Source organism: Ailuropoda melanoleuca, chromosome 4, assembly GCF_002007445.2.
Source record: "Ailuropoda melanoleuca isolate Jingjing chromosome 4, ASM200744v2, whole genome shotgun sequence".
Classification (NCBI taxonomy): Eukaryota; Metazoa; Chordata; class Mammalia; order Carnivora; family Ursidae; genus Ailuropoda; species Ailuropoda melanoleuca.
The window spans coordinates 3,636,146-3,652,590 of record NC_048221.1 but is presented as its reverse complement, the minus strand read 5'-3'; the positions used below and the strand labels follow the sequence as shown (position 1 = coordinate 3,652,590).

The 16,445-nt window shown below is 63.3% G+C and overlaps 1 protein-coding gene across 1 annotated transcript; it reads right to left on the bottom strand.

The window, feature by feature from the left end:
• Nucleotides 1-402: 402 nt before the first annotated feature.
• On the bottom strand, nucleotides 403-16,439 carry LOC100467443 (lysine-specific demethylase 4B). The gene is made up of 12 exons (XM_034657572.1): nucleotides 16,112-16,439; nucleotides 15,752-15,872; nucleotides 13,512-13,690; nucleotides 11,071-11,293; nucleotides 9,768-9,844; nucleotides 9,384-9,439; nucleotides 9,044-9,152; nucleotides 4,915-5,100; nucleotides 4,672-4,836; nucleotides 4,218-4,337; nucleotides 3,647-3,739; nucleotides 403-2,462 (listed from the first exon to the last, which is right to left on the bottom strand). Exons 1-12 carry the CDS (start codon nucleotides 16,274-16,276, stop codon nucleotides 2,286-2,288), a joined length of 1,671 nt encoding a protein of 556 aa, XP_034513463.1. The 5' UTR covers nucleotides 16,277-16,439; the 3' UTR covers nucleotides 403-2,285.
• Between the last annotated feature and the right edge of the window lie 6 nt (nucleotides 16,440-16,445).

Here is a 16,445-nt window from a genome sequence, read left to right as displayed (position 1 = left end):
GCGTGCTCCTTGGCTCGGATGCCATTGGAACTGGGTGGTCAGGAGGGCAGTGGGAGGGTGGCCACCCGCCCTGGACAAGCAAGGGGTCAAAGGCAGAGTTGTCTTTCAGAGGGGACTTGCTGCCCCAGCCACCGCTTCCCCCAGCCTGCCTGTGAGTGGAGCCCGACAGCCTCCGGGGAGGGGTCTGCGGGACACAAGCCGCGGACAGACAAGGACCGGGGAAGAGACTGCCTCATCCGGAGCTGGAAGCGGGAGCCGAGGGGCCAGGCCGCACCCCCACCTGCACCACCCTGGGGAGGCCTCCCCTCAGCTCTGTCTGGCAGCAGGTGGCCCAGCACGCCCCCCCGAGAAATGCCCTCTCGCCTCCCAGCAGTCCCCCCCCAGAAATGAAGACACCGCCACGACAGCGCTCACGGGCCTTTAATTCATTATGAACCTAGAGGCAGGGGAAATTAGGCAAAAATACAGCGCATCCTTAATCTCGGGTGGGAGAAAAATCAGGGTGGGTGGGTGTTTCTGTTTCTCGTTTTTGTACATAGACACGGATATACCTTTGTGGGGAAATGTGCATTTCCCCTTTGCCGAGCCGCAGCCTGTCTGCCGTCACCCTAGACCCAGAAAGACCCCCTGGGTCTGGCCCCCTCCTCTGACCCAGAGGGCCAGCTCGCTTCTTTTTGTTCTCTTTACAATATAAATAGCATTTTCAAACTACATATGAACACAGTGCCGCATCTGGGCGGGGCTTGCATGCAGAGGGAAACCCCCACATCCCGGCTGACTCCCCTCCGGACCTCCGGCCCCCGCCCCGCTCCAGGGGCACCTGCCCCCCCGCCCCCCACCAAGGAAATGAAAGGTTCTCGGCTCATTTACATTCTTTCCGTTCTCCTTATAATAGTTCTTTCTGGCCTGGAAACCATCAGAACACTCTTTATTTATTTTTTAATTTTTTTTTTACACAAGCAAAATTATGCTGTCAGTCCCTGGGCAGGACAGCAGGGGGCGGGGGTCCCAAGCCCCTCACAGGCACGCTCTCATAAATCTGACCCACAGCTCTCAGGAGGCGGGTCTGGTTCTCTCTTGCTGTCCCCCAGACACACAAGTCCACACTTCCCAAATGGGACACAGGGTGCCGCCGGCCCCTCGGGGACCAAAGCGGGCGACCCTGCACACGTGGGACAGCAGCCAACGCAGGGGGCACCTGGGTGGCCAGAGCCCGGGGACACAGAACTCGCCCACACAGGGAAACGGCTGGACTTGGGCCACCTGGGAGTCCTGCGTGGCCCCGTGTCCTCCCTCTCCTGACGGCCAAAGGCAGCCAGCCACGCACCTGCTGGGAGGCCCACGGACGGCCTGGGCAGTGCTGGGGACACTCTGTGGGCACCAAGCCCGTTTGCAAACACTGGAGGCCTCAGCCGTGCAGTGGTTCTCACGAGGGGAAGAAGCAAAAGATGGAGCAAACCAGAAGAGAGAGTATTTATTTTGCGAAGGCGTGCGCGGACCGGAGGGGGGCTCCTGGACCCCCACGGCCAGCGGTCGCCCCCAAAGGGCACGGCCGGCCTCCTCCTGTCGGTGTAGAGAGCAACGGGGGGCGGGCGCTGGTCAAGGAGGCGGGGCCAGCCGCCCAGACCTTCGCCAAGCCCAGGGAGAGGGGGGACAGGCCGACGCTTGTCCCAGTCACCCTGCCCGGCCTCCCAGGCACCTCCCTGCTGCTCGCAGAGACGAGCGAGGTTTTAAAACAACAACAAAAAAAACCGAGATGCTTTCATCTCCCTCGGCGTATCTTGGTTCTGAGAAAAAGAACATTTTTGTTTTGTTTTGTTTCATTGTTAAAGCCACAAATCTAGAAAACAACTTTGCGGGTTTTTTCCTTTTCTGTTTTCCTTTTTTTCTCGTGTTTTTTTTTTTTTAAACAACAGGTATTTCTAGAAAGAGCCTCACAAAGGTGACGTATGTACAGGAGTCACAATCTCAAAGGCTGCTCGGGAGGCAGGCAAGGCAGTAGCACCTTTTCGAGAAGAAGAGCTTACGTGGTTTACGAATCTGAGTGGTGGGGGTGGCGCGAGTCCCCGGCCAGCCCCCCAGAGCCCGCGTGGCCCTGCTCCCTGAGTCCGGGCCGCGCGCCGGTGTCCTGCTCGCTCCTGTCGCCGCAGAGCGGGGCGGCCTCGCGCACGGAGGTAGCCTCTTGGGGCCGGGGGAGGCGAGGACGGGAATTCACAGCAAGCAAACGCCAGGGCCCGCCGCCGCCTGCCTTGCTGGGCCGAGGGGTCGCCGGGCAGCCGGCTGTCCTAGAAGGGGGCCCCGGGCCGGCACTGCGCCTGCAGGAGGCTCTCCATGAACGCTAGGTAGTCCGGGTTCCGCCCTGAGTCCTCGGGGGCGCGCGGGGTGCCCACCCGCGGGCGCTTGGCGGCCTTCACCTCCTCCCCCGAGAAGGTACTCTCCTGAGGTGCCCCTGTGCTGAGCGACTGCAGGAGACCAGACAGCACAGGGGTTAGCGGGGCGGCGCTGTGGACGGAAGGTCTGCGTCCCCCCCAGATTCATCTGTCCAAGCCCTTCCCCCGAGGTGCCGGTATCAGGAAGTGGGGGGCCTTCGGCAATGGGGTCAGTGCCCTTAAATCAAAAGGACCCCACGGAACTCTCCCTCTCCCTCCAGCCACGAGAGGACACCAGAAGGAGGCATCCGTGAACCGGAAGCCACGGTCCCCGCCACCAACTCTGCCCACACCTTGACCTCAGAGGTGCAGCCTTCAGAACCATGAGAAATGCCATCTGTACCGTAAGCCCCCCAGATGTGGGGCTTCATGACAGCAGCCCCGAGAGACTGACACAGGGGCTCCATTTGGGCACCTGGCGGGGCACACGCCCACTCCGCTGGGGGCCAAAGTCCCTGAGCCACTGTCCCTTATCCAGTGACCTTCTGAGAGTGACACCGGTCGCCAGGGGTGTTGCTCAGCACTCCTGCCTTTGCATGAACCCCCAGTCCTGCGTGTGAGCCTCCCAGTAGGCAGGGCCCGGGGACAGGGGCCCTCCACCCTCAGACCCCAGCCCCCAGCCCCCAGCCCCCAGGAAAGCGGGCGGCCCGAGCCTGGTCTGTCCCACCAGACAGCGGCTACAAGGAGCAGCCCAGCCAGGCTGGGTCCGGCGAGCCCCGTGCTTCCCCACGGGAACCTTCGGTCTGAGGCCAGCAGTGCGACCGCACCAGCTCTTACTCTGAGGTCATCCACCAACCGCCACGGTCGCCTGATCCTCAAAACCTTGCCTTTCGGATTAAACATGAAAGAAAGCCAACCGCAAAAGGCCTGGGAGAAAAGGCCAGTCACCGTCTCTCAACCCCAGGCCTCGCTAACCCCTTGGCAAGGGGGTGAGCTTTGCCAAAGCGGCTATGTTCACGCCGCCAACTCCGGAGGCAGATATCGTGTTCGAGTGGCTGCCATGGAGCACAGTGGCCGGGGGCCGGGCTCCTGCGGGGCTGCGTCCTCCTGGCGGGGCTGTCACCAGCCCTGCAAGCTGTCCTTGCCGCCACGGACGAGGCTCCCTCCCTGGGAGCAGGACCAAGGGGAGGTCAAGCCCCTTCGGACGGGCCCTTCCCTGAGGGCTGCTAAAGGCTTCTGGGGACAGCGCCCCCACCTGGCTGGGCCACACCACTTACCAGCCGCGACCGGACCCTCTTGGGGAGCTCCTCGTCCAGGGTGAAGATGTCCCCACGCTTCACCATCAGCTGGGACCCGTCCTCAAACTCCACCTGCAAAGGGGCGTAGTTCTCAGGGGTGGCCCCACTCATCGTGGAAAGGCAGCGAGAGGAGAAGGGGTGTCGGGGTGTGATAGAGAGACGGGTGCTGGCGAATACAGGAGAAAGCAGAACAGCCGCGGGTGAGCGGCCGTCAACTCTGGCGGCTGGAGTGTGGGTGATTTTCTTCCAAGATTTCAGGCTGCTAAGTAATTTCTCTTCCACAATCATGGGAAGAAACTCACAACTATCCAGGTTAAAAAAAAATCAGGGATGCTGAACTGTACACTTAAAAATGCTCATCACAGTAAATTTTACACCACGTATGTTGTTTGCCACGCACGCACCCGGGAAGACCTCTCGATGGGGAAAACACCGGACAACTGAGACCCTTCCAGCTTACAGATGCAACAAGCCCGGACCATTTACACCGGGCGGGCAGGAGCTGGCCAGGACCCGCCCCTCCGCCCCTCTGCCCCCTAGGCCCGCTCACCTGGTAGACGTGGCTCGTCACAGAGGAAATGAACCTGGCCTTGTACATGTTGCCATCCGCCCACCGCAGCTCCACAAACTCCCCCTCGGGCGGGGGTCCCAGCCGGACACAGTCCCTACTCTGCAGGGGAAGAAGGCGGCAGGAGGTGAGGCCCCAGGCACCCTTGGCCTCGGTGGGTCGCTAGCGCCCCCCCCACGCCACGCCTGGCACACTCATCCGTCCTAACTGCTAGGTGTTGGCTGCGAGGAGGCAGGTGGCATGCTGGGCCTCAACTCCTGAGGCAAGCGTGTGGGTGCCGGGGCCTGGGTGCATGGGGCCCCCCGGCTGCAGGCTTTTCTAGAATCGATTGCCCTCGGCTCTGTGTCCGCAGAACCAGGCGGCGTCTCCCCTGCAGGGGTCCCGGGCAGCCCCTCGGGCCACCTCCCTGCTCCCGCGCCCGCCCCGCGCCACTCACGGTAATGCTTTCCGGGTACAGGTTGTCGCTGTAGGACCCGTCGTCGAAGTTTACTTCGTAGAAGGTCTGCGTGCTGGTGCCGATGACCCGGCAGCGGTAGTACAGCCCGTTGCGGTTCTTGGTGATGACCATCTGGCCCAAGGACACGGCCCTCAGGAACTGGACCTGGGGTGGCGGGGACACGGCTGTGTCAGGGCGCAGGCGGCCGGCGGTGGGGCGGGCGGGGGCGGGCCGGGCACTCACGGTGTGGCTCCCTGACTTGTGCTTGAAGCAGGTGATGGAGACAACGTAGGGCCAGTCGTCAGGCTCCATGAGGACCCCGGCGGCGTGGGCGCAGGTCACGTGGAAGGAGGTGGAGCAGTGCTCACAGGAGCACTGGATGCAGGCACCCGACACCTTCTTCATCCGTTTCCGGCAGTACACGCACTTCTGGGGGGGCACAGGCAGAGGAAATGGGGCTGGGAGGTCTCCCCGGGATGGCCCTCGAGACCCAGGGCTGGAAGGCAGCGGTCCCCACGGGTGGAGTGGGGGGAGGCATGGGGGGCAAAGCCCACAGAGCTCCACATGGCCGGGGGTTTTGACCTTGGGGGAGAGCCCCCCAAACCCAGCCAGTGGCTTCCCCCAGAGCACTTCTGGATCCTTCTCCACACACCCTCTCTGCAGAGCTGCCTGAAACAGGCACTGAGAGCCATGCACGGGAGCCTCACTTGGCCACAAACAGGGGCGAGTCACCGACAGGTACTGCTCCTGTGGACGGACCCTGAGCCCACAACACTCAGGGAGGGAACTGGACACAGAAGGCCACGTGGCATGAGTCCATGTGTGTGACACGTCCAGAACAGGCTCCTCCACGGACGGGAAGGGGGCTTATGGGGGCTGGGGGCTGAGCAGGGGGGGTGTGACAGCTGATGGGGACGGACGGGGTTTCTTTTTGGATAGAATGTTCCGGAACGAGAACATGGTGATGGTTGCCCAACTCTGTGAAATGTACTAAAAGCTACTCAACTGTACACTTTAAAATGGGAAATTCTACCTTAATTTTGAATATAAGGCACCGTGTTGTTGCCTCTTCCACGAGGCTGCTCCCCCCGCCAACTGCCCGAGTCCGGGAGGTGGGACAGCCCTACCCCCCAAGGCCCGCTGCGCCATCACTCTGAGCATTTACTAAGCCGGCCTTTATCACTCTGTAAACCATGTTCAAAAGCCAGATAAGCAGCGCAGCAAAGGGCGCCGCAGGAGCTCGGCGGGACTGCGATCGATGGCAATGAGATCTCATTATTAAACTGTCAATACCTAATCCCGCCAGCCTGCAGGGACAGGCGCGGTCACCGCAGGCGCGGCGGCGTTAACCCTCCAGCACCAGGCCTCCTCGCACTGGCGGGGAGGCTCGCAGCAGCCCCAGGGCAGGGAGCGGAGGTCCCGCCACAAAGCCAGTGGGGCATCAAGCAGTGTTGCCGCACCCCCCGGGGCCAGAGCTGGGCCGGCCCCACAGTGGAGACCGGGGGGAACCCGATGGCTACGCTTGACGGCACAAAGCACTTCAGCCCGCGGGTAGTGACCCCTCGTTCTGAGCTTCCGCACCAGTGAGAACGCGGGCCAGGCCCCCGCCGCGCCATCTGTCAGGAGCCCCTGGTGCTGGGCGTCTGGGTCTCCCCTGGAGGCTGCAGAAGGGGGTGCAGAGGGTGCGTCAGACGTTGGTGCAGAGCAGCAGTCTGGGGGGCCCGGGGCCACAGGAGGGTGTGACGCTGGCTTTTGGGAGGCTGCTCCCACCTGCAGGCACTCTCCTCCCATCACACACGCACACCAGGTCCCATGTCCTCAGCCTGCCTCTCATGCCCACCCACCACCCTGCTTTGGCTGATGCCTGCCTCCCTCCTCGTGCTGGCTGATGTGAGCCCCTCCACCTCAAAGCAGGGCCGACAGGAGGGCAGAACGGACTCAAAGCACCTGCCCCCCACCTGCCTTGCCTCCACCACCCCCACAAGCTGGTCTTTCCCACTCGGGAGACCCCACCAGACCTCAAAGTTCCTCTGGGGATTATCCCAGCCTGGTGACAGGGGGAGCATGGGTGCGGATCGGGCTAACCCGAAAGCTCATCTGGACTCAGCCACAGTATGGACGGGGCCGCTCCCGCTAGCCAGGACACCTGCAGCGCCCAGGGCCAGAGGCAGGTAGTCATGGGGACAGACGGACGGAGATGACCAGGAGTGACCATCCCTGAGCCTGTGGCCAGCATGTGGCCCTGGAAGGTGGGCGGGCAGCTGGGCAAGCAGGAGTTAACTGCTGGCTTCCTTGCGAGGCTCCATTAGGCAGTACAAGTGAGCCTCGTGTAGAAGGATTTTTAATTCATCGTTACAAGTGCTGGTAATGAAGAGGCTGCAAGCTGGAAATGTCAGATGATCCATAAAGCGTCTGGGAGGGAGGATCTATCACGGGCACGGCGCGCCGCACCATCCCTCCACCTGAATAATGAAGCCTTTTATGGCCACGCTCCTGGAGGATCACCTGCAGGCCACCGGCCTCTTCCTAATCACCTGTCCGCCCCCGGCAGGGCTGGCGCCAGCTGCCCCATGCTCTGCGGCCAAGGCCCCCCACCCCTCCCACACGGTCTCCCTCCGGCTGCCCCGTTCTGCCAGGTGGCCCTGCACCTGCGGGCTCCAAGCGCCATGTCCCCACAGGACTCCCCAAAAGGCCTGCTGGCCGAAGCCCTCTCTGCCTCCTGCCCGCCCGCAGCCTGGAGGAACAGCACGCTCAGAACGCCCCCGGCAGCCGGCAAATAAACCAGCTGGGTAAAGTGGCCGGTGCTGTCAGGTGCCACGACACACGTCCCTGGCAGAGCCCCACACGTGTCTGCAGCAAAGCCGTGAAGTCACGGCAAGGACGGGCCTGAGAGCAGGAGCTAGTGCACAGACAGCTCAGCCCGAGCCGGGTGGTCGGGCCCAGTTACTGCTCACCAGGCAGGAGGCCATGGCCGCCCAGCGTACAGATGGGAAGGCCGAGGTCCGCAGAGGCCAAGGGATCTGTCCAAAGTCATGTGGCTGGCCGGTGGCATGTTCACAGTCACACTCCGCCCACCCCGCCTGCCATCCCAGGGGCTCCCCCAGGGTGACCATCACTGGTGAGAGGAAGCGGTGGGAGCCCCTCGACACCACGCTCCACCCGAGGCAAGCTGTGCGTTCCTTGCAGAGGGAAGTGGGGCCAGCTACAGAATTCCAGCTACAGAATTCCTACAGCTCAGCAGCAAAAAAAAGAGCAAACCCCAATTTAAAAATTAGCAAATGACCTCAACAGATATTTTTCTAAAGAAGACCGACAGGTGGCCAATAGGCACGGGGGAAGATGCTCACCGTCCCTCATCGGCAGGGAAATACGGACCAGAACCACAATGCGATACCGCCTCATGCCTGTCAGAATGGCTAAGGTCAACACCACCAGAAACAGCAGGTGTTGGCAAGGACGTGGAGAAAGGGGAGCCTCTTACACGGCTGGCGGGAGTGCAAATGGGTGCAGCCGCTCTGTGAACAGGACGGAGGGGCCTCACACAGTGAGAAATACAACCATCGGGGGCGCCTGCTGGCTAAGGAGGTGGAACACGCAACTCCTGGTCTCAGGGTGTGCATTCGAGCCCCGAGTGGGGTATAGAGATTACTTTTAAAAAATGTTACAAAAAATAGAACCACCATACGATCCAGTAATTCCGTGATAGGGCGTTTACCCAAAGGAAATAAAAATAGCATCTCCGGAAGGTATCTGCCGGCCCGTGTTCACGGCAGCATTGTCCACGGCGGCCAAAACACAGAAACAGCCCCGCATCCACCAGGGGAGGAACGAAGACGGGGAGTGTCCACACAATGGAATATTACTCAGCCACAGGAGGAGCAAATCCTGCCATCGGCAAGCACGCAGACTGACTGTTACGCCCAGAAGAACACATCCTGCATGACCCCACTCAGAGTCCAACTCCCGGACGCAGAGAGCAGAAGGGAGGCTGCAGGGGCCCGGGGAGGGGGCCGGGCGGTGGAGGGTCAGTGTGTGTAAAGCTCTGTCACGCACAAGGAGCAAGCCGCGCGCTCTGCCGCGACAGCGTGCCACGGTTAGTGACGCTGCCCGGTGCGCTGGAAGGCTTGTCTGAGTGCCGAGCTCACGGTAATTACACAAGCCCAGGGCAGGGGGAGGGCAGCCTCCCCTACACGGGAAGGCATGAACTGCACACGCTGCTTGGCTGTACGGCGGACATCTCTGCACAGAGACCCCAGAAGCCAGGGGCCTGCTGCGCCTCTGAAAAGACATCGGTTTGGCCAAACTGCAATCAACGGCCTCTGGCTCCCGGGCGACCGCCCTGCACCCCTGGGGCAAAGTGCCAGGCACCTACCAGCTTCCACCGCTGCTCGGGGATGGCGCTGATGTCCACGGGGTGGCGCTCCATCACGTTCAGGAAGCGCACTTCGGGGACAGCGATGGCACAGATCACATGGATCCACCTGGTGGGGGGCGGGGGGGCAGGGGGGCAGGCTGGGGTGAGGACTCACGGGTGCACCCCGCCCCTGGGCCCTGGGGTCATCTCATAGCTGTTGCCCCCCACAACCTCTGCGCCGCTGGCTGATGGGGACTTACAGGACCTTAAGGGACATTTTGGGCCAGCGGCTCCTCCTGGTCCCCCCACACGCCTTGGGCCCAAGGCCACACACCCAGGAGGAGACCCTGCCACCCACCTCCGGTCAGTGGTCATCTGCAGGGCTCCTCCCCGGAGATTGCAGAGACAGCACTCCTGCAGGAACCAAACGACCACACGGTGAGGGGGTGCGGGGCAGGGCTGGTGCCTCTCTGCCCTGGGGCCTGCTCCGGCCCCTGCCCGCGGTCTTTACATTTCAAACTAGTGGCCACGGCAGGGACTGGCCAGGGCTGGGGGGTACACTGGGCTCCACCCCCTCGCTGCCAAGGTTGAAGAAACCGAGACCCAGGGAGGCGAGGCGGCCAGCCCGAGGTCACCCTGGGGACCAGGCCAGAGCCGGCATCCAAGGCCCACCACCCATCCCACCCCCACCCCCAGGCCTCCACGGCTTTCAGGGCACCACCCAGCTGCAGGGGTGAGTTACCGCAGTCCAGGCATGGGCCGTGCACCGGGAACACGTCCAGCCTTCATTGACCAGCTCAGGGCGGATGCCGTAGCAACCTGCAAGACAGGGGAGGGAGCAGCTGAGACGGGCAGCATCTGTCGCCAGGCCGCATGCAGAGTCGACGGCCTTCTGGAATTCGGCGGCAGCATTTAGGGCAATTGCTCTCCCTGCTCTCTCTCCCTGAATCCAGGCCACTGCGCGCAGCAGGAACAGTCTGGAAGTGCCTCATTTGGAACTCAAGTAGGGGGGAAGGAGAGCAGGGCCCCTGCTGGGTAGCCCTTGCCGTCTCCAGTATAGTTTTGGAGGCCCTGCCCAGACTCTGCCGGCCGGGGGAGGCTGGAAAGCTGGGAAAGTGACCACGGAGCTGTACATGATGGAAAGGGGGCCTTGCGGCTATTGCAGCTCAGAAGGCATCACGGAGCTGGCTGGGCCCTGCGGTCAGGCACAATCGCTGCTCACAAAACCAGAAACTGGAGGCTCTGGGGGATCCAGGTTTGCTTAGGACCTTGGTCCTGGTTTAGAAATGGGGAGAGAGCATCGAGGAGCGGGGTTTGGCCTGGGCCTGCACCGCCGTCCCCTGGGGGCCCGCCCGCCCAGGAGCATGTCTCACACCTTGGGCTCAGCAAGGCAGAGCAGCAAACAGGCTCCTAGCCAGGGGACAAGATGAGCTCTGGGCGGGCCTCTGCAGGGGCTGTGTAGACAGCTACGGCTGCCTCGTCTGCTGGGCAGCCCACGGGGCTAACGGCTCCAGAGAGCTTCTAGCTTCCTTCCCGGCCCAGGAGCTCCAGCTCGCACCTGCCGCCCCTCATGCCTGAGAAAGGGGCAGACATCCATTTTCCTGTCTCGGGCTACGTCGGGCCCTCAGGCTCTGGGAGAGGGTGGTCGCCCATGGCAGAGAGATGGGATCCCCTGGACTACTCTAGAACCTCAGCTTTACCATCGATTCTGACCCCTGCCCCAAAGTGCGGATTTTAATGGTATCACAGCGCTTTTAAAGGAGATGATGGGCACCTCGTTTCCTGCTGCTGCTGCCCAGAGCCCTGAGGGGAGGACTGGCCTCAGAGGGACTGTCAGAATCAGCCAGGGGGAAGGCCACCCCGTGACGCCAGGCACTGGGACCGCCCCCAAACAGAAGCCCGGAGGAAAGGGGCTTGCTTGTTCTGCAGACCCAAGGGGGGGCCACCCGGGGAGGGGGCCACAGCGTGAAGCAGGGGGGCCACCTGGGGAGGGGCCACAGAGCGCACGGCGGTCTGCCGCCAGCCCGGCCCAGCCCGGGACTCACTGGCGTGGACCTGCAGGCAGCACTTGGCGCAGGCGATGAGCAGACTGGTCCCGTCGTCACCGATGTACGAGTTGGCAGGGAGGGGCTCCGTGTTCTCACCGCTGGAGGTGAAGCACATCTCAGGGATCAACGGCCGTGTCTTCTGGCCACTTTTGGAAGGAGGAGCAGCCGAGGGACCCTCCCCGAGGGAGGCCTGGGGAGCCTCCTTCTCGGGCTGTAGGGACTGCAGGAAGAGGGGGCTGCCTTCAGTGGGGAGTCCAACATGGGCGGGCGGGCCACCTGACGCGGGCCAAGCAGGCCAGGCACCGTGGCCACCCTTGACGCCCTCTGCTGGCCCCAAATACCCCCATGGCCTGCTCCTCACTCTCTCCTGCAGTTGCCCCCATCCCACCCTCCCACCCCCANCCCCCCAACCCTGACCCTCAAGAGATCCCCTCAAACACAGTCAGACCCTGTCCCGCCCCCACTGAAAACCCCCACTCAGGGTCACACTGGCATGGACGCTGTCCTGAGCCCCCATGCCCCTCCAAGCACACCAGCCTCCTCACTCAGCCTCCAATACCCCAGGAGCCAGGTACCATCCTGCCCCAGGGCCTTTGCATGTACTGTTCCCACTTCCAGGAACATTCAGATGTCTGCTTGTGTATGCTCTAGAGCCCGGCCCGCCCACAAGACCAGCAGCCCCCAGCCCTTCACCCCTGCTCTGTGTGTTCTTGTGATCCTGACCGTGATCCGACACTGTTTTACCTGTGAATATATACAGAGTGTTCTCCCCACCTCTGACGTATGTCCCATAAAGGCCGTACCCCAGTCCTGAGCCCCCTGGATCCCATCACATGAACAGATTATGATGAAAACGCCCTGCCCACAGTACCCCGGTCCCGCACCCCCCCAGGCCCGTCTCTGGACACCCACAGAGCAGTGGCAGGAAGACTGCACCACTCCTGACCTGGGAGGGAAGTGCTCCACTGGAGGCATCCTGCCTGGCACCTCAGGTTAAGGGACCGGCTGGTTCCCAAGCAGACAGAATGCGCAGGCATGATGTCTGTCACCCTCATGGGACAAGTGAGGCCTGGTCCCTGACTCCAAGGGCTCTGACAGCAGAAACCCACCAGAAGTGGGCGTAATGAAATTTAGCCACTGGACTCAAGGAGATTCACATCTCAGCCTGGAGTTCCTGGCACCCTGACTCCCAGCAGCACTAAAGACAGCCGCGCCTGGAGAAGATGTCCATGTTCTGTCCTGTTTGCCAACATCTGCATGGAGACAGCGCTCCAGGCAGTGCGAAGCAGCAGGGCCTTTAAAACAAGCATGCTGCCCTCGGCTCAGGGCCCAGACCTCAGGGCGACTCAGTTAAGTGGGCACTAGGCTAGGGGCCAGGGACCCAAAATCAGCCGAGACGGAACCCTGTCCTCCAGAGACTCACGGTCTAGAAGCTGATAAACACAGAGTGGGAACAAGAGCAGATGTGGGTGGGAGAGCCTGGGGTGTGGTGTGCCCGGGGACAGCAGGCCCAGGAAGGCTTCATGGAAGAGGTGGCAGCTGGGCAGAGTCAAAGAATGAAGAGAAATCTGTCTGGCAAGGCAGGGGGCTGCGTAGGTGGGTGGGAGGGACCCTGGGGGTCAGCACAGAGCACGTTGTCACGGTGTGTGTGGCAGGGGGCAGATATCAGGGCAGAGGAAGGCTGTGGGAACATACTGAGTCTGGGGCCTGTGGTGACCCTGGTGGAGTCTGCAGCCAGGGAACACATGGCCGGAGTGGCCTCCCGAACACTCCCGGGCCTCAGTGAGGCACCAACAGGAAGGACCCCTGCCAGGGCAGGGGAGGGAAGAAAGAGCTAGAAGGCAGGCCAGGGTGGGGGAAGGGGTCACAGGGAGGAGCCAGAGGTTAAGCGGGCAGGACCTGGTGGCTAACAGCATGAGACAGAGGGCGGGGAGCGGCCAAGTCCCCAACCGGGGAAACAGGACAGAGGGAGGCCCAGTTGGGAACAAGTCCGAGCTGCTGGGTGAGGCCAAGCATGTGCCCTGGCCCCAGTCTGCCTCTCGGCTCCAACCAGCAGGGCCCAGCCCCACGCTGCTCTCACTCCTGAGGACAGCTGTCTGCACACCTCCAGGCCAGGCCCCTCCCCTGCACGAGCTGCCCCAGTCCGGGCCCATTGATAAATCCCTTCCGGTAAACTCGAAACCAGGCTCGCTCCTCCTACAGCCCTTCCAAGGGAGCTTTCTGCTTCACGTGCCCCAAAATGCCCCGGGCTCCCCCTCCTCCCCACTGCCCCACGGCGGTCCTGCGCCCCACAGGCCGCCCTTCAGGCCAGGCTCCGAACTCATCCCACCATGGGTCCTCTGGCAAACGGCTTCTTGGTCTCCACCACCCTTCCCAGAGCGCCGTCAGGTGGAGCGAGCGAGTGCCAGTGCGCAGACGGACACCGGCCTGGCGCTCACCTGGCTGTAAGGGTAGAAGAGGGTGCAGATGGCGCAGTAGGGCTCGGTCAGGGCGGCCGCAGCATTGAACTTCCTCTCGGCCTGGAAACTGGCAGCCTTGTTCTTCCACTGCAGGGAGAGCAAAGACCTCAAGGCCTCGGGGTCACTCACGTCCTCCTCCCCGGAGAAAGGGAAGGCTTCTAGAGGAAAACAGGAGGGCGGGAGGGGACGGAGAGAAACCTCGGCATGGCTGGAGGCCCAGAGGAAGCTGCCTTCCCCACCCTGCGGGCCCATTCCTGCGGCGAGCATTGGTGGGGACAGGTCCCTGCTTCCCTGCTGTGGCGGGTCTGGCTCAGGCTCCCCGAGCTCAACAGAGCCGAGAGAGGGCCATGGCCGGGAGTCAAGGAAAGGCGGTGTCACTCCGACGCACTCGGTGACATAGTGTCACTAGCAAGATGGAGGCCAAAAACACGTTTCCCCCACCTCGCCTGTCACCTGTCCTGGTGGCATCTGCTGGCCTCACGCACCAGCCAGCCACGCCCCAAGCCCCCAATGTCTCAGTCATTACTGCATTTCCTGAGGACACGGGGCTGAGCTTCAAGGCCCCGCAGGAAGCGACCCCGAGAACCGGGGTACTCGTGCCTGAGGCGCCAAGCTTCACAGCCACGGGGCCAACGAGGCACGGTGGGAAGAGAAAGCAGACAGGGGCCTGGAGTCCTGGGTGTGGGACTCGGGACTCCCGAGAGGGAGGAGGTGGTCGGCACAGACCCCCGGGATGGATGTGCACATCTTCTGAGGGCTGGAGGCTGGGCCTGGCTCGAGGCCTAATACATGCAGGCCCGGGCCCTCTGCAGGGGACAAGAACTACTGGCCTGCCTTCTGTCACCAAAGAACCCGGGACACGGGGCCCAGTGGTCTCACAGCAAAGAGTCGCAGCTTCACCGAGGGGCCCGCGGGGTGGGGGAGGGGGAAGCCCTGGAGGCACCTTCTGGAAATGATGCAAGATACAACAGCCTTTACGGGCCTGCAGGGCTCCAGCTGCGTCTGGCCCTCCCGTGAGCTCCCCCTACTCTTGGGGGCTCTGGCCCTGCGATCCCCGGTGCCTCCAGAACCCCTCCTTGCCCTAGCCCTCAAATCCGACTCAGAATGGAAGGTGCTTTCCAGACCATCTGTAAACTCCACATGCGTCTTACGCGACAGGCTTAAGCTGGCTCAGCAGGATTTCCCCAAGAGGCCGCGCCTCGGGCTCTCAGCGGCATCCCGGCCCCAGCTCCACAGCGTGTTTGTTCCAACCTCCCCACAGTCACCAAGGGCCACCAGGAAGAGCCCTGCTGGGCGGGCGGCCCGGCCACAGGTCAGGTCAGGTCACAGGCTGCGGCGCTGCTCCCGCATACGGGCATGGGGGTCACAGATCCAGGACCCATCTGCGGGGCAGTCCTCAGGCCCGCCCAGCCCTGTGATCCTCTGACTCTAAGCCATTTCTCAAACCCCGATGCGGGGGTGCGGCCGGCACACGGGGCACAGGCATGGCCTCCGGCTCACTCGCTCGCTGGCCCGGGAGCCTACTCTGTACCAGGCAGCCCGGCAGAGCCCGTGAGAGAAGGCGCGGTCCTCGCCTGCCGGGGGCCAGCTAGGGATGTGGACCCACAGGGGCCACGGAAGTGGGGGGCAGGGGCGGAGGGCAGGCAGCCCAGGCCTGGTGGGGGGAGCTCGCGGCAGGAACAGAGTCTGCTCAACTTTCACCAGTCGAGCAGGGGCAGAAGAGGTTCCCGAGGAGTGTCAGAGCAGGTGCGTGGCAGGGACGTAGGCACAAACAGCCACACAGGCCATAACCCAGCCTCAGCATTCCCAGCACCCGGCACAGGCTCAGTACCGCGTGGCGCGCCTTCCAGGCATCGGCTCCATTAACCTTCCCAGCAGAATGCCTCACGGGACTGCCAGTCCCTGCTTTCCAGATAGGGAAACTGAGGCACACGAAGGTAAAGGCCCCCGTGGTCTTGGGCTCTGGGTGGTAGGCTGCGGTTTGAGCCCCCGTGACCTGCAGCCTGCCCCTCACAGGCCACGGTGTACGTCTCAGGCCCTGGGACCAGCGCAAAGCAAGCGCCCCAAGGTGGGAAGCGGAGCAAATGGGGGTGGGGGCCACGCCTTGGGGTGTCTCTGCGGGGCGGCCGGGGCCTGGCTGCGGGGAGCACTGCAGGCCGAGCAGGGAGGGGCTGCTCGGTCTGACGTTCCGCGTGGGGGAGAGGGTCTGGGGGCCTCACCCTCGTCACTCGAGGCCTCCTGCTTGACCACCATCAGCGGGGAGCGTGTGGGTGGCTTGCCCAGGGGGTGGCGCCGGCTCTTCTTGATCTCCACCTTCAACTTGGAGAACGTGGGCGGCGCCTGGAAGCAGAACGGGGGCATGTGCGGAGGGCACGGCTCGCAGGCGCAGAGCCCCACCGGGGCAAAGGGGACGGCCCGCTCTTCTCGGCGGGCCTGTGTCATGGGCGCGAGGCCCCAGGAGCTACGGTGATACTTCTGTGATGAACCGTGGGGGCTGTTGCAGACGAGCAGGGCCGGGGCAGGAGCAGGGGCAGGTGGGACCCCCAAGCCCCAGGGCCCTCCGCCGGCAGCCCCCCTACCTGCACCTCGCCGGCTCCGCCATCCTCCTCGGGACCCGTCAGCTCCATGGGGGCCGCCTGTTCCTTCCAGGTAGGGCCCCTCTGGGCAAAGTGCTCAAAGGCCTGCTGGCAGGACACGCGGCCCTTGTCACACCCTGTGCCGGGCCGCGGCAGCACGTACAGCATGGGGATGATGGGGCGCGCCTTCACCTCTGGCTCCTCGCCAGGTGCCTCAGGGGGCACGACGTTGAGAGGTGGCGGTGGGGGGGTCTCCTCAGGTGGCGCGGGGCCCGGGGCCAGTACTGGGGGCTCCAGCGGGGGCGGCAGCCTGGGCACCTCCTCGGCGGGGAACTGG

Bases quoted from the DNA above. Each gene is read 5' to 3' on its own strand.
- LOC100467443 (XM_034657572.1), bottom strand. From the start codon at position 16,276: ATGCTGTACGTGCTGCCGCGGCCCGGCACAGGGTGTGACAAGGGCCGC. The intron at 5,101-9,043 runs GTAGGTGCCTGG...GTGCCCCCCCAG, and splicing joins CCGAGCAGCGGTGGAAGCTG to AAGTGCGTGTACTGCCGGAA. The intron at 3,740-4,217 runs GTGAGCGGGCCT...GCCCCTTTGCAG, and splicing joins TGACGAGCCACGTCTACCAG to GTGGAGTTTGAGGACGGGTC.